At 42.6% G+C, this 26,382-nt stretch overlaps 1 protein-coding gene across 4 annotated transcripts in view; it reads right to left on the bottom strand.

The window, feature by feature from the left end:
- Positions 1 to 1,236: 1,236 nt before the first annotated feature.
- Dixdc1 (DIX domain containing 1) overlaps positions 1,237 to 26,382 on the bottom strand; it is a 59,519-nt gene continuing 34,373 nt past the window's right edge. For 3 of the 4 annotated variants that reach the window (XM_042682956.1, XM_042682955.1, XM_042682959.1), the window contains 15 exons: positions 24,756 to 24,868; positions 22,280 to 22,428; positions 19,468 to 19,557; positions 19,063 to 19,116; positions 16,452 to 16,502; positions 13,929 to 14,033; positions 13,251 to 13,304; positions 12,329 to 12,421; positions 12,158 to 12,229; positions 10,967 to 11,056; positions 10,475 to 10,636; positions 9,922 to 9,988; positions 6,429 to 6,534; positions 5,234 to 5,342; positions 1,237 to 3,350 (listed from right to left, as the gene is read on the bottom strand). In XM_042682956.1, the coding sequence (XP_042538890.1) occupies positions 3,270 to 3,350; positions 5,234 to 5,342; positions 6,429 to 6,534; positions 9,922 to 9,988; positions 10,475 to 10,636; positions 10,967 to 11,056; positions 12,158 to 12,229; positions 12,329 to 12,421; positions 13,251 to 13,304; positions 13,929 to 14,033; positions 16,452 to 16,502; positions 19,063 to 19,116; positions 19,468 to 19,557; positions 22,280 to 22,428; positions 24,756 to 24,868 (1,396 nt within the window). In that variant the 3' untranslated portion in view covers positions 1,237 to 3,269. The remainder of the gene's footprint in view (positions 3,351 to 5,233; positions 5,343 to 6,428; positions 6,535 to 9,921; positions 9,989 to 10,474; positions 10,637 to 10,966; positions 11,057 to 12,157; positions 12,230 to 12,328; positions 12,422 to 13,250; positions 13,305 to 13,928; positions 14,034 to 16,451; positions 16,503 to 19,062; positions 19,117 to 19,467; positions 19,558 to 22,279; positions 22,429 to 24,755; positions 24,869 to 26,382) is intronic. The other variant, XM_042682957.1, reaches the window with a different exon arrangement.

The following is a 26,382-nucleotide window of genomic DNA, read 5'->3' as shown; positions in this document are numbered from 1 at the left end:
TCTGATAATCAGAAGTCTCTGGCATAGCACTGGTGTCATGAAAGCATTGTAAAACAGGGAGAATACATAGTTAACATTCTCTTTGAAAGCAAAGGTTGCAAACATCCATGTCCTAAGAAAATAGAATTTTAGATATGTTTTAAGCACATTAAACCTCTTACATAAATTTAGACAATAGAAGTACAATCATAATGCTTAGTTTGTGGCAAAAAAATGAAAATAATTATGACCTAAATATTCTAAAATAGAGCCCTCTGAGATCTGATGTAGAACATAAAGATAGTTTTCCCCCTAATTTACAAGCATCCTGGTCAAAAAGAGCTAAAAGGTGGTCAGTGTTGAACAAAAAAAAGTTTTATTTAAAATTTTTTGAACCAGAATCTTAGTATGTAGCTCAGGTTTGGGTTGAACTTGAGATTCTCCTGCCTCTGCCTCATAAATTCTAGGATTACAGGCATTTACCACCCAAATGCTTGAGGTGCAAATCTTCGTGTTCCAGTCTTGATTAGGGAATTGAGCAAGCAGGTGAGTCTTCAGTTTTTAAGACTTAAGGCTCATGCCTGTAATCCTAACTACATAGGAGGCTGAGATTAGAGGATCCCTGTTCAAAACCAACCTGGGCAGGAAAGTCCATGAGACTTACCTCCAATTTACCACCAGGAAACCAGAATTAGAACTGTGGCTCAAAGTGGTAGAGCACTAGCATTGAGTAAAAAAGCTCAGGGACAGTGTCCAGGCCCTGAATTCAAGACCCATGACCAACCAAAACGAAAAACAAAAAACTTAAGTCCTCAATGAAACTAGTTTTTATGAGAAAGGTATTTGTTTTTAACATGGTTTAGAAATTGTTTTCATGGACTCCCTAAACACTGTAGTTCTTTAGTTTTTCTCAAGGATTGAGAACTTGAGTAACAGGAAAGACCATCTGTCCTACACCAGTGCCACAAACGGACAATACTATGAAAAAGTCAGCCACGTAGGAAACCATTCAGAATACTGATCACTGCCTGCTCCTGCACAGAAGGCTCCATCACTTCTGAAATGAGTACCACTAGCAGTTTACACAAGTTACCCAAGTGACATCCTCTAGTAGAAATGCTTACTTGTTCTACCCATGGTACCTGAAGTCAGTGAGCTAAGGGAGAGAAGTTATCTCATAGATAGTCTCCTCTGAATTCAACTTCGGCTTACCAAGGCTAGCTATGTAGCTCCTTTTCCGAAAGGAAAAGGACTTGGAAATTTTTCTGTGATTTAATTTTCTTTAGAAAGTCAAAGTTCACATAATGGTAAGACAGTTTGCTGAAAGAAAATGGACACGTAAAAACGAATTTCAGAGACAGACATTCAAGATAAGTTGTACTGGAAATGCAATAACAAATTTTGGCCTGATAACACTCATGCTGTCATATAGCAAAAACACCAAAAACTCATGCAACGGAGAAATTGGCAACATAAGGACTTTTTCTCCAGACTTCTTGGGGCTAAAGAAACCCTGAAAATATACTGTTTTCTTCTGTTTGCTTTTCTAATGAACATTCTTGCATATGGCTGACTTTCCCGGTTAGTTGTGATGAAAAATCTTACATGGAAAAAAAGTCAGGTCATTTTTTGAGTTTCTCTTTCTTAGAAGAGCCATCGACTTGATTTTGTGAAACTCCCTCCACAGCTAAATAGCAGGCAGATATTTGGGGAAGTAATTAGTTGTCATGAGTGTTCTGGTAATAAAATAAAGTTTGTTCTGAAACCACAAGAGGTGGTACGAAGATACTGTATAAAAGCTACTGGGTTCTCTAGAAAAATGGACACAAGTATACAGGATATGGGAGTATATAAGACTCACCCTTGAGTTATAAAAATAGACATGGTTCTCAGATGAAAAGCAAATGAGTACAAAAGAATTCTCCAAATGTGAGCTGTTTTTAAAAGATGTCAATAGGAAACAACAAGATGAGATTTCAGAGTTCCAAAGAATGGTCTGTTCAAATGGCCAAAAGGAAGGAATAAACTAGAGACAGGTCAAGAACTGATCTACTGATCTGTCCCTCTTGGTAGGCAGTGTACATTGGTAGTTGCAAACTGATTTGAGGAATACATATGTATCTTTGACGTGTGTATGTATAAATTCACTGATTAACTGGTGGTTGCTGGGTTGAGGAATGAGAAAAGTCCAAGTTACTAAATAATCTCTGGGAGTTGAACACATTAAGCATCTACATTTGACTATGTTGCACATGAGAAATGATTTTAGGCTTTTTTTCACCCTGAATCAACCCTGCCATTCACAACTCATGCTCCATGCCCCCATGGGTTTTACTGTGCCCTAAAAGATCAACCTAGATAAAATATATAATAGAAATTAACTCCAGTCTTGAAATGAGGGACAGACCAGTAAGTCATGCTCAGTATTCATAAGTCATAAAGAAACACTAAAATTAATGGTCTGTCTCCTTTCCACTGCAAAGGAGATACCATGAGTTAAACAAAGTCATGAGACAAAGTCAACAAGATATGGGTAGCAGCACCTTTCCATACCCGCCTGGATTTTTAAGGAGCCTTTCACTCCAAGTTTGTCAGTTCGAAGGTAAGTAAATGGCTCTATAATTGAAGAGTCACCAGAGAAAATCAGCAGTACATGAAATATGCCCTCTGTGGGCTGAAGGACAAACTGCAGAACCAGTAAAGACCATTAGAGTCAGCCCATCTCAGTGATGGTTTTAGTATAGTTTAGCACAATAGGAGCAGCCCTTTTCCATCTAATTGACGATTCAGCACCATCCATGTAGAGTGGGCTTCCATCCTTGGTACCATCTCTGAGTTAGTCCTGGTTTGCAGTATCTGCAAAGAAGCAGATAAGTTTGTACCTTTGCCTTGTCTGTAAGCACAAATGCTGGGACTTTTGACTGCTGCAACCACTAAGGCTGGTCAATACTAGAACACTCGGGAGTGAAGCATTCAGTTCCCCGATTGCAGAACACAGCAGCAGGCCCCCCCAGGAGTGGGATCATTCATCGCCACTGGTTAAGGCCTTCGGTTTGTTGTCCTCAGAGTAGAACAAAATTCTGTTCCTTCTCATAGACCAGGAACTCCTGATGAACCCATGATCCACATTTGGACAGATGTGCCGGGCATACAAAGGGACTGGCCTGTGACTGTTACACTTGCAGAAGCTTCTGTTTTGGCAGCACGAATTAGAAACTTCGTAGTGTGTCTGGTTTTAGTCCTTTCCTGAGTGAAGGCAGCAGAGAGTGTCCGGGTTCCAATACTCAGCATCAATTTTCCCCATGGTCTTCCTCTACCCAGGCTACAATTTTCCCTTCCCATCCGGGAATGGCATCATCATCATGGAAAACCTAGGTTTGAAAAACAATTTAAAAAAATGATAAAACAGCCAGGCATATATTGGGTAGCATGAATTTCTTTTGCAATAAACTAATTTTATAATCTTTAAATTAAAAAAAAAACAACAACAACCAGGCATAGTCAGGCACCGGTGGCTCATACCTGTAGTCCTAGCTATTCAGGCTGGGATCTGGAGGATCATGGTTCAAAGCCAGCCGGGAAAGGAAAGTCCATGAGACTTATATATCCAATTAGCCACCAGAAAACCATACGTGGCACTGTGGCTCAAGTGATAGAGTGCTCGCCTTGAGCTGAAGTGCTGAGAGACAGCACCCAGGCCCAGAGTTCAAGCCCTACAACCAGCCAAAAACAGAACAACAAAAACCCAGCTAGGCATGATGCCACACACTTATAACTCCAGTACCCAGGAGGCAGAGGCAGGAGGATTGTGAGTTCAGAGCCTTCTTGGGCTGTACAGCAAGGAAACAGAAACACAACTGCTGCTGGCCAAAAAAAGAAAAAGTACATATTATGGATACGGATAAGAAAGTGTAAAAGAAATCCTTGAGTTACAGTTTATATCCTTTTTTCTGTCCTTCAAAATTGTAATTGGTATTTTAAATGTATCATTTTTCTTAGTACTACATGTATGACATGGTTAAAAAAATCCTAACACTGCTTTGCTCATAGTAGAAAACAGTTATAAACACATTTAAAGAACTAGAAAAGGAAAATTTTTGTTTACAAGCATTGTAAAGAATGGGTAGGAAAGAACACCAGTCCATTCATTCATTCACTTCCAAAGCCACTAACAAAATAGGATTATTAAAACATTTCAGTGAAGAAATCTTTATAGAACAAAATACTCGTTTTCTAGCTTCCTCATTCTGTAACCCCAGTGAAAGCACTTGCAACACTAGAACTCAGAACTCTCTTTAAAAAAAGTTGTATTTGAAATGTACCCATCACCCAATTTGGAAGAAATAGTTGTATTGTCAACGTTCATAGCGTTCATAAGCTTTATAGACCATGATAATGACAATTCACTTTGTAAAGATTAAAATGTGTTTGTGGGCTGGGAAAGTGGCTCACTTCAGGAAGTGTAGGTCGTAGGGCCTGAACTCTGGCCTGGGCACCGTCCCTCAGTTCTTCAGCTCAAGGCTAGCACTCTACCACTGAGCCACAGCACCACTTCTGGCTTTTTCTGCTTATGTGGTACTGAAGAATCGAACCCAGGGCCTCATGCATGCAAGGCAAGCACTCTACCACTGAGCCACCTTCCCAGCACCTGATTTCCCTTTTACACTAAAAGTTCTTGATAGAGGGAATTTGATTGATTAGAGTATACTGTGAACTTATAAAGTTAGCAATGAAATCTCCCCCATATACTAATGCAAGTTAATAAAAACAAAATAAAAATCATAAGCCGGGTGTTAGTGGCTCATGCCTGTAATCCTAGCTACTCAGGAGGCTGAGATCTGAGGATCACGGTTCAAAGCTAGCCCAGGCAGGAACATCCATGAGACTTATCACCAGTTAACCACCAGAAAACCATAACTGGCACTGTGGCTCAAGTGGTAGAGCACTCACCTTGAGTTGAAGAGCTAAGACAGCACCCAGGCCCAGAGTTCAAGACCCAGGACTGGGGGAGGGGGGGAAATCTTATCTGAATTCTTAGTTAAAATGGTAAGACATAGGACTAACAGATGCTCAACATCTTCAGCCAGCCACGACCCTCTTAATCTGAAGTCATCAGACATCATCATCTGAGGCTCCTGTAAATTCATTTGAACTGAATAAGAAACTTAGGTAGTTCTGGGAACTAGTTCTTAAATAGGAGGCTTTGGGGTTCAGGAGTGACCAATACTACTATCAGTCTCCCATGATTTTGTACCTCCTCTTTGACGGTGCCAAACTCAGGATCCAGGGCTTTGAAATGATACCGGTGATTCCCTTCACGATCAATAGCTGCTTTAAAATCCTTCAGGGTTACCTCTCCCAACCTGCCACAAAAGAAGAGAGTACCAAAATAGACTGTTAATCAATACGCTGTAAAGATAAACCCAGTGCCCTGCCAAAACCAACAGGCAAAACCAGCAGTGGCCTCATTAGATCACTGCCCTTGATAACCAAGGTAACTATGAAAGCAGATGCAGGAGAACCAGTCACAGCTAGGAAGTGAAAATGGCATTATGTATCAGGTGATCTGAGAACATAAAATACTGCTTCAGCTACAGCCCAATCACTTTCTTCTGTCTTTAGCTGGAAACAAGACAAAAGGTCTTGGAAATGAACTTTGTTGACCAACCATAAATATGCCTAAAAATTCTCATGCCTAAATTCTCTTTGTTTCAAAAGTCCACTTTTGTTCAGCTAGTAGAATCAAACCAGGCATCATTATCTTTATTCTCCTCTATTAGAAACCCGGCTTTGAATTCAGACTAGTTAATTAAGTAGACTGCTTAAAGACAGGAAATTATATAACCTCTCGGTAATTGGTTGATTTCAGAGTTTAAAAATTGTTTTTATTTGAAAATCAGTTCCTTTCAGAAGAAATATATTAACTGAAGTGACATTTAGGAAATTTTTAAAAGAAATTCTAGGTAGGGATTAGTTGTAGTTATCAAATAATAATGAAAATCAAGCTGCAATCTGTGGCCATCAGCAGGAGCTCTTTTGAACACTTAAAAACTAGGGGCTGGGAAGGTGGCTCAGTGGTACAGCGCTTGCCTTGCATGCCTGAGGTCCTGGGTTTGATTCCTCAGCACCATATAAGCAAAAAGAAATAAGCCTGAAGTGGCGCTCTGGCTCAAGTGGTAGAGCGCTAGCCTTGAGCTGAAGAGCTGAGGGACAGTGCCCAGTTGTTCCTCAAAAAAACAAAACAAAACTATTTTTTTCCAAACTTGGAGTGTCCCTGCATGCTTTTCAGGCCTGGAAGTACCACTGTTCCTAGCCTGACAGCAGACCTTTGTGATGCCACTGTTGGGGGCAAAACTGAAATGGAGTCTTTAACCTCTTGGGCTATTCAGTCTACACAAACATTTGGGCAGTAACTAGTGGCTCTGCCATAATGATCCCCAGTGTCTCACCTCTTTGGTATATTGACCATGAAGGGTGTAAGTGACCGGTCGGTGAAATAGAGCACTTTAGTGCACATGCTGCTGATGGCTGGAGAGCTCTGTGAGTGAGGCAACTCTGCAATCAGAGACACTCAAGTTAGAACAGTTGGTTTCCTCCTTTCCAGCAACTCACAATGTCTTAGGGGAATTATGCTGCTTGAGGTCACAGCACAGCTGTATCAGACAGAGCTTGAGGTCACAGCCCAGCTCTGCCTCTTGCTAAACCCATGTCCATAGGGCATGATCTGCAGTAAGCCACCACAAGGACCACGTGGACAAGAAGTGCTTTGGGCATGGACATTATCATGAGGACCATGAATTCTCACGCACAGGAAATAAGACCAGCAGCCTGAGATTTGACAGGCACTGGCATTAAAGATCAAAAGAGGACAGAGAATCACACCTGACAGGATTTCAGGGGGTGGACAGACATACACAAACTGCCTACATTTAGATTTTGGAGATCAGGAATAGGAATACTCAAAGAAAAAGCAATGGGGGCTGGGAAGGTGGCTCAGTGGTAGAGTGCTTGCCTTGCATGCCTGAGGCCCTGGGTTCAATTCCTCAGCACCACATAAGCAAAAAGAAAAAAGCCGGAAGTGGCACTGTGGCTCAAGTGGTAGAGCACTAGCCTTGAGCTGAAGAGCTGAGGGACAGTGCCCAGGCCTAGAGTACAGGCCCCACGACTGGCAAAAAAAAAAGAAAGAAAAGAAAGAAAGCAAGAAAAAGCAATGGGTACAAAAGCACAGAAGCAATCTTACAAACTCAGACCCAAGGGGCCTCTGCTTCCTGTCTACATAAAGTACAAAACCTATCTGAACTGTGAGCAACATAGGAACTAAAAATTGGGGTTGTGGTCAAGTTCCTAATTTGACTCTGTTCCTTAAAAAGATACTTTGGGATCCATTGCAACAATGAGATGTACAAGTCATTATGTCCAAAAACGAACTTTACAACTTTGGTGGTGGTGGTGGGGGGGGGGGGGGGGGAATCAGGTGGGGGGAGTATGGGAAGGGATGGGAAGGGGAAACAAAGAGGAGGCAATAATGCTTGATAAGAAATGTACTCATTATCTTGCCCATGTAATTGTAACTCCTCTGTATGGTATTCTCACAATAAAAAATAAATAAAATAAAATAAAATAAATAAAGCATAAAAAAAGGTACTTTGGAAATAGTAGTTAATTTAAAATTTGTGGTGCCAGTTCTGGGGCTTGAACTCAGGGTCTTGGGGCCTGGGCATTCATTGTCCCTGAGCTCCTTTTGCTCAAGGTTAGCACTCTACCACTAGAATCACAGTGTAACTTCTGTCTTTTCCTGAGTAATTTATTGGAGATAAGAGTCTCACAGACTTTTCTGCCTGGGCTGGCTTCAAACCACAATCCTCAGATCTCAGTCTCCTGAGTAGCTAGGATTAGAGGCATGAGCCACCAGTGCCCAACTTTAGTTAATTAATTTTAAAGTGTATAATCACCACTGTCTAGTTCTACATTGTCATTATCCCCAAAGGAAATCTTTACAATTACAGTCATTGCCTATTTGTCCCTCATGATCCTGGCACCTGGCAACTCTACTCTTCTTTGTGTCTCTACTCTTCTTTGTGTCTCTATCAATTTCATATAAACAGGATCTCATATTATGTGTACCTTTGTATCTGGCATCTTCCACTTCACACAGCATTTTCACAGTTCACCTATGTTCTAACATGCAGCAGAACTCTGTTCCTCTTTATAGCTGAACAACTGGATGTTCTTTGCACCTACCAGAATCTGTTTTCAATAGGGATATGTTACTTAGATGCGGAATTGCTGGTTTGTACAGTATTTCAATGTTTGAGGAGCTGCCAGGCAGTTTCCATAGCAACTGCATCATTTTATAGTCCCATAACAACACATAAGGGTTTCATTTTTTCTATCCGCACTGACAACTTCTTGTTTTCAGTTTCTTTGGAACCATCGAGTAGGTGTGAAGTAGTAAATTACTGTGCTGGTTTTTTTCTTTTGGTACCAGGTAGAAGATGTGTCTGGCAAGTACAAAGCCCTGAGTTCAGTCTTCATAGCTCACCTCCTATCTGGGATTAGAGATGTGTACCTAGTATATTTGTTGAGATAGGTATCTTGCTAACTTGTTGCCCAGTCTGTCCTCTGCCTCCCAACTAGCTGGAATTATAGGCAGAAGCTACTGTACCTGGCTAGGTTCTTTTTTTTTTCTTTCTTCTTTTTTTATTGTGAAAATACTGTACAGAGGGGTTATAATTACATGGGCAAGGTAATGAGTACATTTCTTATCAAGCATTGTTGTCTCCTCCTTTGTTTTCCCTTCCCATCCCTTCCCATCTCCCCACTCCTCCCCTTTTTAAATATGGTTTTAAAAATTGTATATGCAACACAGAAAATCAGGGCCAGGCGCCGGTGGCTCACCCCTGTAATCCTAGCTACTCAGGAGGCTGAAATCTGAGGATCTCGGTTCAAAGCCAGCCTGGGGCATGAAAGTCTATAAGACTCTTATCTCCAATAAATCACTAGAAAACTGTAAGTGGCGCTATGGCTCAAGTGGTAGAGCGCGCACCTTGAGCTGAAGAGCTGAGGGACAGCTCCTAGGCCCAGAGATCAAGCCCCATGATGGACAAAAAAAAAAAAAAAAAAGCCGAGCGCTGGTGGCTCACGCCTGTAATCCTAGCTACTCAGGAGGCTGAGATCTGAGGATCGCGGTTCAAAGCCAGCCCGGGCAGGAGAGACCGTGAGACTCCTATCTCCAATAAACCACTAGAAAACCGGAAGTGGTGCTGTAGCTCAAGTGGTAGAGTGCTCGCCTTGAGCTAAAGAGCTGAGGGACAGTGCCCAGGCCCAGAGTTCAAGCCCCATAAAAAAAAAAAAAAGCTAGAAAGGAAGGAAGGCAGGAAGGAAGGGAGGAAGGAAGGGAAGGGTGAAGATCATTAAACCAGTAACTGAGATATAAATTAAAAGAGAAATTGCCAGGTAGAGTAGATTTCCAATTTTAGTCCAACAGACCACTAGATGGTGCAATTATTTTGCAGGCCTTAGACTGAATGACCTAACCACTCCAGTTTCAAGGAAAATCCCCAAAGAAATTAAACTTCTTGCCTGTAAGAAAAAGTGGAATTTTTCATGTGTGCTATTTAAGAGTAAGATGATGTGGGTGTACGTATGTGTGGACAGATGTTGTTTTATATTTCCTTGGTTCTGCATAAATGTTTAAATTGCATTTTTTCCAGATAGCTTAGCCCCATCGAGTCAGCAAATCCTGCCTGTGACTTAAGGGGCCTTTGGGTTGATGATGATGGTGAGGATGGTATGTGTGCGCATTGTCCCAGAACACAACTCCAGAATTGTTAAAGTGATAGAAGAAAAACTCTATCCCCTTAGGTATTAGCAGTACAAAAAAGTACCAAATTTCTAGTCTAATTTGCTAGGAGTCCCTACTGAATAATAATGAGTACTTACTTGAATTAGGGGGCCAGGACTCCCGGTATTCATTACCTGCTTGAGTTCTGGGTGATTTGACACGAACCTGGGCGACCACACAAAAATTACAAAACTTAAGATCAGTGGAAGAACTTAATTAAGACTTATAAATCACCAACCCAAAATATAAACTTTTCTATCACTTTTCTTCCAGAATATATTTAATAAGATAAATTGAACATACTTGTTAAATAGTTTTACACACTGATGCAAATCTTTTTCATTCCCAGTGAATTTTCCATATAGCTTCTCATCCAAGGCCAAGTTCATTCAGGGTAAAGTGGGGGGGAATAAACAGTAAAGAGAGACTCTGCAGAGTCAAGAGCCACAAGTGTTTATGCAGCCACACAGCTGCTGAGATCAAAAGTTCCCATGAATTCCTTCCCGGGAGTATCATACTGTGACGAACGGTAGTTCCACCAAGAAGAAAATGAATGGTGACCTTCAGCTGGGTTTTACATCTTTTAGCGTTTCCTTCATCTGAACTAAAATTCATAAAATGAAGCAAGACGTCACACAGCAAGGACATTACCTTTCTTTCTTGTTTCTTCTGCATCTCCATGACATGCAGGCGTTCCATGAGGCTGGAGATGCCCTGCTCCAAGCTGTCAATTGTGTGGTGCTGAGGGTCATGGCCACTGAAGCTGTTGCGCAGGCTCCAGAGAGCATCTCGGACAAGCTGCAGGTCACTGGTCTGTGGGCAAGATTACGGTGCTGGTGGCATAGAGCTGTGCTGTACCATCAGCCATGTTTCAACCACTGAACTAAAGGGGAAGGCTTCCCAGGTAAGATCCTCTTTATTTTATAAAGGAGGACAACTTTCTTCTTTAGAAACAGGTCCACTGTTTGCCTATGAATGCTTCATTTTGGATAGAAATGCCTCGCCTCTTTACATACCCATTGCTTGCAAAGGACCAGAATATGAAAGAGCCTGGCCCACTAGTGATAGCTACAGTACCGTGCTAGACACTGTTCTGGCTTCAGCTAGAAGTAGCGGGCTTGCATGCAAATGCCAGGAACCTACCCCTCTGTGGGCGATGGAGGAGGCTCCTTTCCCTGCCACTGGAAGGAGAAAACCATTGCTTTGAGTGTTGTGGCTGTTGTAGCTGGTCACCTAGGGCAACAAGAGAAAATGGTGCTTGTGAAAGGGAGAATTCTGAACCAAGACATCCTCCTCCTCTTATTTTTCTTCTTCTAGTTCAACACTTCATGGCATAGTATTTAACTATTTCTTTATGGAATGCCTCTATTGAAAGCTTCTTGAGTGAAGATATGTTTTTCCTTTTGCTTTTTTTTTTTTTTTGTCAGTTCTAGGGCTTGAACTCTGGGCCTGGGCGCTGTCCCTCAGCTCTTCAGCTCAAGGCGAGTGCTCTACCACTTGAGCCACAATGCCACTTGTGGCTTTTTCTGCTTATGTGGTGCTGAGGAATCGAACCCAGGGCCTCATGCATGCGAGGCGAGCACTCTACCACTGAGCCACCTTCCCAGCCTCCTTTTGCTCTTTCTTGATTGAAGATACATTTTCCTGCTGTGTCAATGCTGCACCAGACACTTAGGCACTGTGAATGTGGATTGGATGGAATGGAAACCTTGACCTGTGGCCCCCCCCCCCCCACCCACCCCGCCAGGCTTGCCTCTCCCACAGCCACTTGCAGGTCCCAGCACTTCCCCTTCCCTTAGTCATTCCATTTATGAGATTTTTGTTGGTTGTGGGGCCTGAACTCTGTGCCTGGGCACTGTCCCTCAGCTCTTTAGATCAAGGCTAGCACTCTGCCACTTGAGCCACAGCACCACTTCTGGCTTTTTCTGCTTATGTGATACTGAGGAATCGAACCCAGGGCCTCATGTATGCAAAGCAAGCACTCTACCACTGAAACAACTTCCCAGCCCCTGCCTTAGTCATTCCAAAGAGTAAGAATGACTAACATATCTCGAGCCTGACTGCAATGCTGTTAGTTCTGCGGCTTAGCTATTCATGGGGAATACCCAACAGCTGGCCTCATTACTAAGGCTCAGAAGCTAAGTGACTTAAGATCACACAATGTAGATACAGCAAAGTGGAGTTTGAAATAAAATTCTCTTATCTAAGACCCTGAACTCTTGACCCTCTTACCAAAAAACCTCCCACTAAGTTGGCCTGTGGCCTTGTGTCAGCTCTGGGTAAGAAACAGAAGCTCTCCCTGTGAGGAGGAGGAAAACCCAAGGTCTAGTGTACCTCATCTGGCTCTCTTTTCATACAGTGAGCCAGAAGGACATCTTTGTGTTCTAGCTCCCGTTCTAGATCCACCTGAAAAACAGAGATGAAATCAGAAAAGGTTTTTGTTTGTTTGTTTTTGTTTTCCCTCATCAAAGGAGCAGGAAAGTCAGTGGCTGACTGTGTTCTTACCTGCTGGTAACTGGCATTCGAGAGTTTCCGAAGTGCTTCTTCCAACTTGGCCTGGTGCTGCTGAAGGAGGCGATCCTTCTGCCCTAGCTCTTTCTGTAATAGACACAGACATGTGGCAAAATGGAGACACAGAACAGTTCATCCTCTGACATGCAATTTCCACCCACGGAAAGTAAAGCCTTAGCGGGGGAGGCCTTTCTGGGCAGTATACCAGGAAGACTTCACATACTCCATTTATATAGTGCAAAGAGTCTTGAAAGGGTAAAAAGGGATGGGCATTGGTGGCTCATGCCTGTAATGCTAGCTACTCAGGAGCCTAAGATCTGAGGACTGCAGTTTGAAGCCAAGCTCGGGCAGGAAAGTCCATGAGACTCCAATTAACCACCAGAAAACTGGAAGTGGAGCTGTGGCTCAAAGTGGTAGAGCACTAGCCTTAAGCAGAAAAGCTCAGGGATAAAAGAAAGCCCTGAGTTCAAGCCCCATGACAAAGAAAAGAGAGAGAGAGAGAGAGGAAGGAAGGAAGGAAGGAAGGAAGGAAGGAAGGAAGGAAGGAAGGAAGGAAGGAAGGGAGGGAGGGAGGGAGGGAGGGAGGAAGGGAGAGAGGAAGGAGGAAGAAAGAAAAGAAAGAAAGAAAGAAAGAAAAAAAAGGAAGGAAACTACCCTTTCTAAGAGGGCCACTAGGAGCCATCCATACTAGTTAGACATAAACCTAAGTGTGTCACTGAGGTTTCTAGATCCTTACTTGTATGCTCTTTTTCCAAACTGCTATCTACTCTTCACGTCTTATGGATCACAGGACATAGAAGCCTTCCCTCCAGAAAGTTTGGATCAGAGTAGAATGTGTAAACGATCTTTGAGCAACAGCAAAATGGGGCTGTTCATAAAAGGTAGAAGCCATTTCCAAGCCAGTATTCATTCTTACTTTGTATTCTCCTAAAAGTCGGTTCCTCTCGTCTAGCTTCCTCTGGAGGTCCACCTGCAAGGATCAGGAAGAACTCAGTGGTATGAAAGAATTACATACCAACACTTATGGAAACCAGTCACCTGGTAACCAGAGTTAATGTTGGAAATTACAGTATACATCACACAGGGGACATGGCTATGGGTTTTGGTTTTTGGTTGTTTTTTTTTTTTTTTTTGTCGGTCGTGGGGCTTGAACTCTGGGCCTGGGCGCTGTCCCTCAGCTCTTCAGCTCAAGGCGAGCGCTCTACCACTTGAGCTACAGCGCCACTTCCGGTTTTCTGGTGGTTTATTGGAGATAGGAGTCTCATGGTCTCTCCTGCCCGGGCTGGCTTTGAACCGTGATCCTCAGATCTCAGCCTCCTGAGTAGCTAGGATTACAGGCGTGAGCCACCAGCGCCCGGCTTGGTTGTTTTTTTTTAAAGTATAACTGCTCTCCATGTCTTTAGTCCTCAAAGCACACCTGAAGAAGGTGTAGCTCTCACATAGAAACAGAGATTAGTCTGATGGGAAATCAAAGTCACTACAGACACTCAAGACAGGCATGCCCAGAGCAAGGTGAGTGAGGTGGCTGATGGGAGAGCGCGTCTTCATGTTCTCTCAGCTTATGGGGCTCATGGAGTTCCCACATTTAACTCACATTCTGGTTCTGCAGCTCATCTCTGTCCATATTTGCCCTCAGGAGTTCTTGTTTGAGCTGAAGAACAGATGTGTCCTGCTGAGCCAATCTCTGCTGCAAGGCATCCTGGGGGAGAAGAGCACAGTAGCTGTTGTGGTCTCTATCAATCACTCAGCTATTACTAATACTTCTTGAACCAATTACTGTATATGCAGTATTAATTCTACTAAACCGGGAGACAAAAGGACTATAAGGATCTTGCCACATACTGTTGAGCCACGGTTTTTCTGTCCTCTTGCAGGACACTAGCATCTAAAGCCAAATCCCAAGCTGGGTGGCATCTGGTTTTTCCTCTGTCTACCACTCATCCTTACACTACAGACATTACTGATAGCAGGGGGTCGTAGACAGAAAAAGTGGCTTTTGGAATCACACAGACATAGATTTAAGTTATACTTTCATGACACTAATTCTGGGCAGTATGCTCCCCTCATCACACTTTGGTTTTCTCATCTATGTGTTGGGTGGATAAATACTCCATCTCGCACCAGGCACTAGTGACTCATGCCTGTAATCCTAGCTGCTCAAGAGGCTAGAATCTAGAGGATCACAGTTCAAAGCCAACCTGGGCAGGAAAGTCCCTGAAACTCTTATCTCCAATTAACCACTAGAAAACTGGAAGAGGTGCTGTGGCTCAAAGTGGTAAAGTACTAGCCTTGAGCAAAAGAGCTCAAGGACAGCAGCCAGGCCCCAAGTTCAAGCCCCACCAACAACAACAACAGAAAACCTCCATCTGGCTTTAGCTGCTTTTCCTCCTATCTCTCTTCCCCATCCCATTTCCTAGGGGACGGCCCCGTCCCTGTTCAAAAAGAATGACTGGAATCATGCCCCCACCCCTCTGGCTTTCAGAGCCTTATTACTGTCCTGCTGCCACTGGCTTCCAAGACTTAGTGTACTCAAGATGGGAAATATACCTCCACTGCTTAGAACTGCTCTTGGACTGATGGTTCTCGTCTCAATTTTATAGGATCTAAGCAGCTTTAGGCTATCTTTTCCTCAATTTAGAGCTTCACTACTCATACCATGCTTCAGACAAGTGTCTGGATATACTCACTTGTAAGAGTCAGCTCTAACACACTCCTTCACCCATGGTGACTTAGAATAGAACTAATGGACTGGCGCTGTAGTCCAGGATATTTATCCTGACTTCAACTTTTTTCTCTTTGAAGATCACAAAGAAACAGAGCAGACTCTCTCTGGAGAGTGTAAAGACTCTCTCTCTCTCTCTCTCTGTGTGTCTTTCTCTCTCTCTATTTCTTTCATTTTCTTTTTTTTCTGGACAAGGTTTCACTACATAGCCCAAACTGATCTCCAAGTTGCCGATCCTCCTATCCTCCAAGTACAGGGATTTGCAATGTATAACAGCACCAAAACCAGGAAGAAGCCCATTTTTAATTGTGCTGGTCTGCCAAAACAGAACATTGCAAAGGCAGTCTACGAGGCCCCTGGCATCAGTAGTTTAGAACATTTCCAAGGTGTGCTCCATGGGATGTTAATGATTTACGTGGAAGAAAAGATGATTCTGTGGTTAATAATTGCAGATTCTGTCAGGCAAAACCTCTTCATAATAGACCTTCTTAGATTCTTTAGTATGCTGTTATTCTCTGTAACTCTTCAAACCCATAGGGCATTTCTCAAACTTACTTGACCGTGGAGCACATTTGCTGTTTGAAATGCTTCATATATACTAAGGCTACAGAATGCGCTTTAGTAGATGCTGTTGAGTTATACTCTAAGCTAGCCCATGGGCAGGTATACAGGAAAAACAGAAATAGCAGGCACCTAAGAAGAATCTATTTAGCCAATGTAATACTGCTTGGGTAACATTAACATATATTCAGCACTGAATATATACCTAAATCATTGCTTCTATTAGCAAAATAAAAAATGGAAATAACCTAAAAATTCACCAATAGGAGACTGATTAAATATAATCTATACACATACTATAACATTCTATAGTTATAAAGAAGTAGGAAAGTGTTTACTGAAATAGGATGATCTCTGAACACACTGCTAAGTGAATATGTCAGCGAAATTACACACATCCCTTTTGCTGAAGTTGCCTCCAGGAAAGGCAACTAGACACCTGGAGGCCAGAATGGCAGGTAAACTTTTGCAGCTATCCTCTCGGTGCCTTTACACCTCTTGAATGTTATTAACTATCCCAAGACTAAGTAAAGTGGAATGTTTTCTCTTTTTTTAAGGACCTTTATTTCTAAGTGAGGTACCCGGACAGAGTACTTTACACACAGACACAGTTGAGGAGTACCATGAGTCACAGCTACCAGAAACTCGCCTCAGCAAAACAAGGACGGATTCTTCCATGTGTCTCACTTCCCACCACAAAGCCCTTTCTTTCCCCCAAAGCAGCCAACCTGCTCAGGAACCCCAGCAAATCTCAACTGTCCCTCCTCGTACCCAGATGTTAACCACCACCCAACAGAGACTTTATTTAGAGAACAAAATGGCTTCCTTTGTTACCTTTATCCCCTGTAAATTTCTGGCTTCTTGTTTACATTTCAGCAGTTCTTTCTGCAAACCAAATATAGTTAGATCAGAGGGTGGCATCTGGGTTGCTTCACAGGCATTACCTCATTCCGTCGGCGAGAACACAAAACCCAGTTATCATTCCATCACAGATGAACCCTCTATTGTAGCAGAAAGCAGATGTGGGCCACTCAGCAGCAGAGGCCGACCCGCAGAAAGAAGAACAGAACCCATTCCAGTCTTCTCTGCAGTACAACTGAACTTCCCAGGTCAAGAAGAGTCTCACAGAGAAAGAACACAACCCAAACATCCCCAACGTCTCTTCACACACAGGAACACCTAATCACAATCATCTAAATTTCTCCCACTGCAATACATGATCATATTAGAATATGCCTGTCCCCAATGTCATTAAGCAATTATAGCAGTTTTAATGTTCAGCAAAGGGTTGGAGTGATTCTCCAAAAGATTATTGCTCATTGTGGACCAAATCAAAACACATTCACTCAGCCAGGCACTAGTGACTTATGACTTTAATCCACTCAGAAGGTTGGGTTCCAGAGGATCACTGTTTGAGGCCAGCCATGGCAGAAAAGTTTGCTGGATTCCATCTCTAAAAATAACTAGCAAAGCAGAACCAGAGGTGAGGTGTGACCCAAATAGTAGAGCGCCAACCTAGCAAGTTCAAGACCCTGAGTTCAAACCCCAGTACCACAAAAAAATAAAACAATTAAGGTCAAATAATGAAAACTACATGCTCAGCCTTCCATTTCCATAGACTGTACATATGTGTGTGTGTGTGTGTGTGTGTGTGTGTGTGTGTGTGTGTGTGTGTGTGTGTGTGATTGCTCTGCTCTTTTCCTCTTTTTTTCCCTTTTTGGAGTTCATTTCGATTATCATCATTTTATATGGTCATATGTACATAGGTATTGTGATCCTCATATGTACATAGGTATTGTGATCCTCATATGTACATAGGTATTGTGATCCTCCGCTAGGATCTGCTCTCTTCCTACTTTATTGAATGAACAATTTATGACCAATGTATTTCCAGTGGGATTCTTAACCTGGGCTACACAGACGGGCTCTAATCTTAGCAAGTGCCAGATACAAGGCCCTGAGTTCAAAACCCAGTACCACCAAAATGAGAAAGAAAAAAACATAAAAAGCTTCCATTAAACTGGAAAATAAAACTCAGGCTTTTACAAAATTCAGACTTTGTTGTGTTTTGAGGTTTAAATTTTTGCCTTTTCTTCTTTAAGTGCAGTGTGCTTGATAACTCAATAATTGTGTTTGGCTGGCAGCACAACTTGGGAAAACTGCTGCTCTATTGATGCTAATACTGCTCTATGATCTTTGTATCTAACTATGCACGTATGTGTACATTACATAATTTGAACTTTAGGAAAAAAGTGTCTCGGGTTACCACATGGAATTAGCAATGCATAGAAATTAATAGCCATATTATCTAGAAAATGTTTAACTTAATGTGTTGCCATTTCTACGGGGTAACACATTATACTAAATTTGTAAGGTTTTACATGGATTTGATTACATAAATTAGTGAAATTTAAGCCAGGCACCAGTGGCTCATGCCACCTATAATCCTAGCTACTCAGGAGGCTGAGATCTGAGGATTGTGGTTCAAAGCCAGCTCAGGCAAGAAACTATATGAAACTCTTTATCTCCAATAAACCACCAGAAAACTGGAAGTGGCACTGTGGCTCAAGTGGTAGAGCTCTAGCCTTGAGCTGAAGAGCTGAGGGATAGTACCCAGACCCAGAGTTCAAGCCCCATGAAAAAAAAGAAAAGGAAAAAAATTAGTGATTTTTTTTAAAAATTCAAGTCTGCGTTCATGTATATGCACACATGCATACTTCTCTGTTAATGGCTTTAGTCATGTACTAATGATGCCAAATAATTTCTAAAGATTAAAAAACACCAATCCAAAAGAATTCTTGGAACTACATATAAAAACACTTTACCAATACCCAATCCATTCTTTTTAATTAAAAAAAAAGAAAGCTCCCCTCCCCCACGGTATAACCCCTGTTTTCACTGTATTTGATGTTGGGAAAGGGAAAAAACCAATTGTTTAAATAGGGATACAGGTGGACCCATTGAAACAATGAGATGTACAAGATGTTATGTCGAAAATAAACTTTACAACTTTGGTGCAGGGTAGGCAGGGAGGGATGGTAAGGGGAAACAAAGAAGGAGCCAACAATGCTTGATAAGAAATGCACACATTACCTTGCCCATGTAATTGTAACCCCTCTATACGGTATTTTCACAATAAAAAAAAAGAAATGCAAAAAAAAAGAAAACTCTAGAAAATTTTCAAACATATATGTAGGCACAACTAATAATGGCATAGGTATCTATTACCCTGAGGTTTTTAAGAATGAAAAGGTTTAACTTTATGACATCTTTTGGGTGTCTCTCTCTCTTTCTCTTTCTCTCTCTCCCAATGAAAGACAGACACAGACAATGATAGATGCAGATACAGACAATCATGGTTGTGCACCCTTCCCCCCACCCAGAACTACCCTGAACATGATGTATAAGAGTCCCACAGTCCCAAGATGTATATGTCTTGACATACCTTTAGATCCTGATTCTCCTCCATACTCTGATCCAAACGGCTCTGGATTATAATCTGGATACAACACAAAAAGAGATGGTTATGCACTTAAACAACAAGAATTTATTGTGCACAAACTAGATGTCAGCTGTGTTCTGGTGCCATAAAGAACAGAAAAGAGGTTCCTGTCCTCTGCTGGAAGCGTATGCACAAGGTGAAGCAAGTAAAGCAACATAGATAAAAGTCAGAACAAGGACATATGTGTTGGGAGCAGAGATGGGGTAACGAAGAAAAAGCAAGTGATAAAGTTGGAAAGGGAACTAAGAGCCAGATCATTAAAGGCCAGTGAGAATACAGGGGAAACGAATGGAAAGTTCAAATGCATAAGCCAGATTCAGTGTCCAGTCACAAAAGATAAGAGCTCACCAGCTGCTCCTCTGGATTGACTCCTGGCTCACAAAGCGCCAATGGCCTCTCCTGTTCATCTTCGGGTAAGGATCCATTGAGCAGTAAGGCCTGAATAACCACAAAGACAGAAAGAAAATGAACTCCCCACCAGATGACTCAGTCCAGAGCTGTACTTGGCAAATCTACCCCAAACATGGCTTTCTAGAAGCCTTGGTTATTTTTTACCCTGGCTACTTCCAATGGCACCTTTGAGATCCAGTTCCTGGGTTAGACCCATGCTCTAGGTCTTTTTTTTTTTGCAAGTCCTGGAACTTGAACTCAGGGCCTGGGCAGTGTCCCTGAGCTTCTTTTGCTCAAGGCTAGCACTCTACCACTAGAGCCACAGCACCATTTGCAGATTTTTCTGTTGTAGTACTGAGGAATCAATCCCCAGGGCTTCATGCATGCTAGGCAAGTATTCTACCACTAAAGCACATTTACAGCCCTCTAGGGCTTTTTCATCTCCTAGTACATACACGATCCCTCTGTTCTAAACTCCTTGGCACCAGAGAAAACACAAAAACAGACCTTCCTTTCAGAAATGACAGAACCCATTTTAAACTGGAGCGGCTCAAACTCAATTTTACCATCTGGGAAGGGATCTAAAAGCAGCTGAGAAATATCTTGGCTTTAAAAAAGATATTGCAATGAATTGCTTGAAATCCATTGAAAGCATTGCCTTGGGAGTGTTCCATTTTTGTTTGCTTGTTTGAGAAATGGTGTGCTTTTATTCTCTAAGACAATCTGTACGGAAGGAGGAGGAAAACACCAGTGCAGGGATGTCATTCATCCCAAAGCCAGGCTGTTTTCATTAGAATACTAGCAAGCAGGAACCAGGTAGATTTGCCCCAAAGCTAAGGAAGCTCCAGCTTTATGCACCTGTGTACACGGCCTCTTCCAATACCTCACACAGGCTATTCTATTCCTAAAGACAATCATAAACTTCTGTGTTACCCCTGTAGATAAGTATTATGAGATAAATCAGCTCTGTGAAGGACTGAAAATGCATGCCTATTTTACACCACATTTCTGTCTCAATTGAATTATAAATAGGATATAACCAGAGGTGAAACAAATTCATCACTGTTGATAATGTTTTCAAATCCTAGCAGTGGTTGATGTGCTAGACATGAATAAGAAAATTTTAGTAAGTCAAATGAATTTGGTTATCCTAGGAGTCCAGGCAAGAGGGTTAGATTATGCATAAGAAGCTACAGGTTTACAGAGAGCTAAGGGAGAGCACCATTACCACAACAGTGTAGCAAATTGTTAGGCTCTAACTAAGGCATATTAATAGGTCAGAAAGCCTGGATGTGGCTTAGCATGCAATTTGTTCATCGCAGAAAGAGTTAAGAAGCCCAGGGATGCTGTGAGTCCTTTTGTTTTCTACAATGGAACTGAATCCTCATTGTGATCATGTGGCTGTGAATTAAAATGCCTGTTTGCAGGGAATATTGAGAGGCTGACTTCATCCCAGTCAATTTTCTTCTTTATCTTTTTCATCGCCAAAGGAACTTCTACATTTGGTCTCAGCCAAAAGGCCAAGAAGCAATTGGCTATAGAATTTCTCCCAGACTGAGAAATTTAAACCAAACTTAAAGCCAGACTGATATCCATGTTTATATCATGCAAATTATCCCAAGGAAAACTTGGGTATAATCCAGATGTTCTCCATGGAATACTTCCCAATAAAGCACAGAAGAACAACAACAAATCTGTTCAAGTATTCCTTATGCAGGAAGGGCATTTAAATGATCCACAAGGCCTCTCAAGCCAGAGATCTTAAAAATATGGAGCAAATGTTGCAGAAACCAACAAATTTCATTGGGACTAGTTAGGCAGTGCATATACTCCTCCAATCTCTCTTGGTTCCTGGGCATACATTATGCAAATTGTTTTACTACCAATCTTTCCTCCCTCCCCTTTTCCTTTGGAAATTCTTTGTGTCCCCACCCTGTGGCTAGCTGGCTAGGAGCACGCCCTCCATTGCCTGCCGGCTGCCAGAGCCACACACATAATGTGGGCTTTGTTTACGTGTCCATAAATATTTCACAATTCAGAAAGCAGTGCAGTTCCCAGCACAAACAGAAAGGAATACGCCTGGGCAATTCCAGGGTCATCAGCACACGACAAGAACTCCCACCAAATGCAGACGGTGGCACAAAGGCCCAGGATTGCCGGGGGCATTAGGGGTGGACAGTATGTCAAGTGGGTCAGCCAGTCTCTGGGGGACATTTGCTGAGCTGACACTGCAGGTATAGGAAACACTGAAGGGCTTTGTTGCTCAGGAGAGCCTCTTCTACCTGATCCTCATACCCTGGCATCCACTTACCAAGGCCCAGGAGTGAGCCAAAACCTGTGGCTACACTCGAGTGGAAGCCTGGCAGCATGGCTGGCTCCTCCACCTTTCCTACCGCAGAATGCCCGGAAGAAAATTCCTGGGCATGCACTGTGCCATTCTTTGCTGAAAGCTGCAATTGCAGGTCTGTAGTCGCATAAAAGAGAAACCCACCTGTGCGGCAGAGTTAGAATAAGGGCTGGTGAGGGGTCCATAATGGCTCCGCAGCTTGCAGAAATCCTAACAGCCGCACTAGGGCAAACAGTCCACAAGTCCATTTAAAGCCCTCACACAGAAGGAATTTTTTTCTCCTCTAGAAATATAAACTGCCCATCCCCCTCCTTCAACTCTGACTTCATAAACAACTAAAATCTGGTCTTTTCCAGCTGGCATGAGCGGCAAAAACAATAATCAGCTGGTACACCCAGGACAAATGGCAAGCGAAAGAGCTACCTGTAGTCCTGATATCATTTTCTTTGCTTCCTCCATTTCTTTCTCCAAATGCTCTTGTTGTTCCAACAGCTGTTCTTCCCATGAGGTTTCCAGATAGGCAGCAGGGCTCCCTGGCTGCCAGTCTCGGCATAAGGGAGAGCCCGTCTCCTCTACAAAATGAAAGGAGGGAGGGTAGTCCATGTTGGAGAAAACTGATTTGCCGGCCCAAAGCATTCAGAGTACTTTACAGGTTCAGGTCACCTGCCTTCTGAACCTTTCTGCACAAACGAACCAAACTCACCACCAGGTGGGGTTGCAAAGCATGAAGAACTGGCTGTTAACACCCAGTCCAGAAGGCATCACTCAGGCTGAGGGACAGTTACCTCAGGACCCTTGTGAAGAGGTTCTACGCTTAATTGCCTAGAACTCCCAGAGACTAATGTTACCAGGAGCAAAGAGAGGGGCTGTCAGATGTAACAAAATAAAATAAAGTAAAATAAAATTCCTGTTGATTTGGAGCATTCAATTCAAGACCATTCTTCAATATTTCTTTGACTTCTTTGCATATAACTGGAGCCTCTTCGACATAACTGTGAGCCATACTGGAACCTAACTAGTAAAGCTATTTAGTACCGTTAATACTAAACTGTTATACTAGTAATAGTAAAATATTTAGTACTGTTAGTGGGTTTTGTTTTATTTCACTACTTTAGTTTGTTTTTGTTTCTGCCAGTCAGGGAGCTTGAACTCTGGGACTGGGAGCTGTCCTTGAGCTTTTGTGCTCAAAGCTAGTGCTCAACCACTTGAGCCCCAGCTCCACTTCCAATGTTTTTGCGGCTAATTGGAGTTTCTTAGACTTTCCTGCCCAGGCTGGCTTTGAGCCGAGATCCTCAGATCTCAGCTTCCTGAGTAGCTAGGAATATAGGTATAAGCCACTGACACCCAGTCTTATTTCCCTACTTTTAAGACCTCTTGGCTCACTCTGGTGTCCTCATCCATTTTATCCTAATTATATGCATAGTCATTTAAAACTCATTATGGAATACAGAAGTTATTTTTACTCTTAAGAGGAATGTAGGGCTGGGAAGGTGGCTCAGTGGTAGAGTGCTTGCCTTGCATGCATGAGGCCCTGGGTTCGATTCCTCAGTACCACATAAGCAAAAAGAAAAAAGCCGGAAGTGGCGCTGTGGCTCAAGTGGTAGAGCACTAGCCTTGAGCTGAAGAGCTGAGGGACAGCGCCCAGGCCCAGAGTTCAGGCCCCACGACTGGACCCAAAAAAAAAAAAGAAAAGAAAAAGAACAGAAAAGAAAAGAAAGAGGAATGTAGTAATTCCTCTAGGTTGTAGTAAAGATTCAAAAAAGTAACTTATGTGTTGGGCTTGGTGGTACCTACCCCAGAAAAAGTACTCAATAAATATTCTCCTTCCCTCCACGTCCCCCCAAGGCTCTAGGAGTTTCTTTGGTACTAATGCCAGGGCTGAGTCAAAGCAGAGTTTTAGAAGAACTGAATTCTAGTTTTTCTTCCTAGGGCTTTGGTTTCATGACAATCTTTATGGGTGAATGAAATTCAGTCTAACTCTTTTTTTTTGGGTCCGGTCGTGGGGCCTGAACTCTGGGCCTGGGCGCTGTCCCTCAGCTCTTCAGCTCAAGGCTAGCGCTCTACCACTTGAGCCACAGCACCACTTCCGGCTTTTTTCTTTTTGCTTATGTGGTGCTGAGGAATCAAACCCAGGGCCTCATGCATGCAAGGCAAGTGCTCTACCACTGAGCCAGCTTCCCAGCCCCTCAGTCTAACTCTTGTGCTTTGCTTCTTTCATAGTTCATGTTTAAAGAAGAGAAAAAGTAAAACAAGTGAGACAGACCAAAAAGTCTAAACAAAAGAACCTCTTTGTAGTCCTTTCTGTGTCCCTCATCCCTAGCCCCACGTAGACCTGTGCTCTGCTGAACATTCTTACAGCATCTTGGTTCATACTACATATTCCCAGCCCAATTTAAAGTAGGAAAATGCCAAAATTATTATTGTAAGATCAGAATAATAAAAAATTGTTTACTCAACTAAGGCATTGAGACATCTGTCCCAATATCATTTCCTAATTCACAAGCAGCAAGCTACACAAAATCCTTGTCTACATGGATAGAAGAGTCATTTTGGTGTTTGTCTGTGGCCAGTACTGGGGCTTGAACTCAGGGCCTCACATTCTTGCTCAGATTTTTTCATTTCAGGTGGCACTCTACCATTTGACCCATATCTTTAGTTCTGGCTTTCTGCTAGTTAATTGTAAATAAAGAGTTTCACTGACTTGTCAGCCTAGACTGGTCAAACTGAGATTTTCCAATCTCAGCCCCTGAATAACTAAGATTATAGTTGTAAACCACCAGTATCTGGCTTGGTCACAAAACCAGGAAGCTTAGACAGGCAGGTAGGTTGTCAAGACCTCCCAACTTTCCAAAAGCTGAGGCCTTTCCTTAAGCCAGCCCAGGCAGCAGACAGACAGTACCTGTTCTGTTCTCTATTCCTTCAGAGGGAATGATCACAAACTCTGCCTTCTCCTCCGCCTGGGTTATAATGGATTCACTCTTCGCACTGTGAATTGGACTGGGTGAAGTCAGGCTGTGGTCAAAGAAAAAAAAAAAAGAGCAACAATGATTATGAACAGTTGTCTAGAAGCCAAACTTCAAAATTTATCCCAGAGACTTTCTTATTTTTCTTACTCTGAATGCCTAACATACCTACCCCATAGTAAAAACGAATATTCGTTGAAGACAACTTTGTTGAATGAATGAAATGTACATTGATTGAATGAACAACCTAGTCCTACATAGTCTATTCTACAACGAGGCTGCTGTTAAGCATAACTAACTGACAAATTATCAGGACAGGCAATCTGACTTTTTTTTTTAACTTTTCAGTTTTGTTTGGACTTTGGTTGGTGGTGGTGGTGGTAGTTTTTTGTTTGGGGGGGGGTTCAGTTTTGGGATTTTTTTTGGTGCTGGTCCTGGAGCTTGACCTCAGGGCCTGCCTGGGCAATGTCCTTGAGCCACAGCTCCACTTCAGGTTTTTTGGTAGTTTATTGGAGATGAGTCTCAAGGGTTGGCTTCCAGTCCTGATCCTCAGATCTCAGCCTCCTGAGTAGCTAGGATTACAAGGCATGAGCCATGAGAGCTAGCTGTTTTTTACCTCTACCACCACCGTGCAGTATATATCTTAGTAGCTGGAAGGAAATGGCATTTCCAAAACGGTGATCTCGCAAACACCACCAGTAGAGCAATCATAGATCAGATGTAGACTGACCCCACAGGAGTGGACTGCATAGAAGGTATTTGGGGGTAGTAATTGCAGGAGAGTATACACTATTGCAAGATTTGGAGTGACTTATCCACAATTAAGTTGGAACATGGTAAGAAGGGTAGTAAGTCAAAAGGAGAAATACATGTCGGAGTGGTTTAAAAAAAGTTTTCTTGATTTACTCTCACCAAAGAAGTATTTATATTTCTGACAAAGTGGTTTCAAATTTCCCTCAGAAAGCTGTGAAAAAGTCTTAAGTTCTATTGTAACTGTCAGCCTTGGGAGGAACAGACCAGATCTTCAGGGGAGCAGGCTTTACATCCCCAGAACAGCAGCAAATGGACAAGACAAGATAGGAGCGTGGGACTAGTGCTTCAGCTATTGGGGAAAGGGAATCTGAAGAGCTGTTTCTCTTTGCACTGCACCTTGAGAACATGGGCACTCAAACAATCTCAGGGGCTGCAGGGCTGCAGGCTCAGCCCCCTCTTAGGAATTCTTTCCAAATCCATCACCCAGACAACAAAGTGTCTAGGAGTCACTGACCCACTTAATGTGCCCCTAAAGTCTCCCAGGCTAGTCCTCAAAACCAGGAGCAGGAAAGTTTCATCTTCTAGAAACAAGTGAAAAACAAGAGCCAGAGATTTCAAAACCGGAGGACTAGTGTCTCCTTCTGCTCAAAGTCCACAGTGGAAGAGCTCTGTTAGGAATGATCTCAATCCATATTACCTTCTCATCCCTCTTGAAACTACAGGGGGGAAAAATGTCAAGTTTGGGCTATTTTGAACTAAAGTTGCTTTATCATGTCTAGATCGATCTACAACTCAAGTAGGCAAAGAGGT

Source organism: Dipodomys spectabilis, unplaced genomic scaffold (genome assembly GCF_019054845.1).
Source record: "Dipodomys spectabilis isolate Male_0828 unplaced genomic scaffold, ASM1905484v1 ptg000076l, whole genome shotgun sequence".
Lineage (NCBI taxonomy): Eukaryota > Metazoa > Chordata > Mammalia > Rodentia > Heteromyidae > Dipodomys > Dipodomys spectabilis.
The sequence above is the reverse complement of the archived record's forward strand: the minus strand, read 5'-3'. Positions and strand labels throughout refer to the sequence as shown.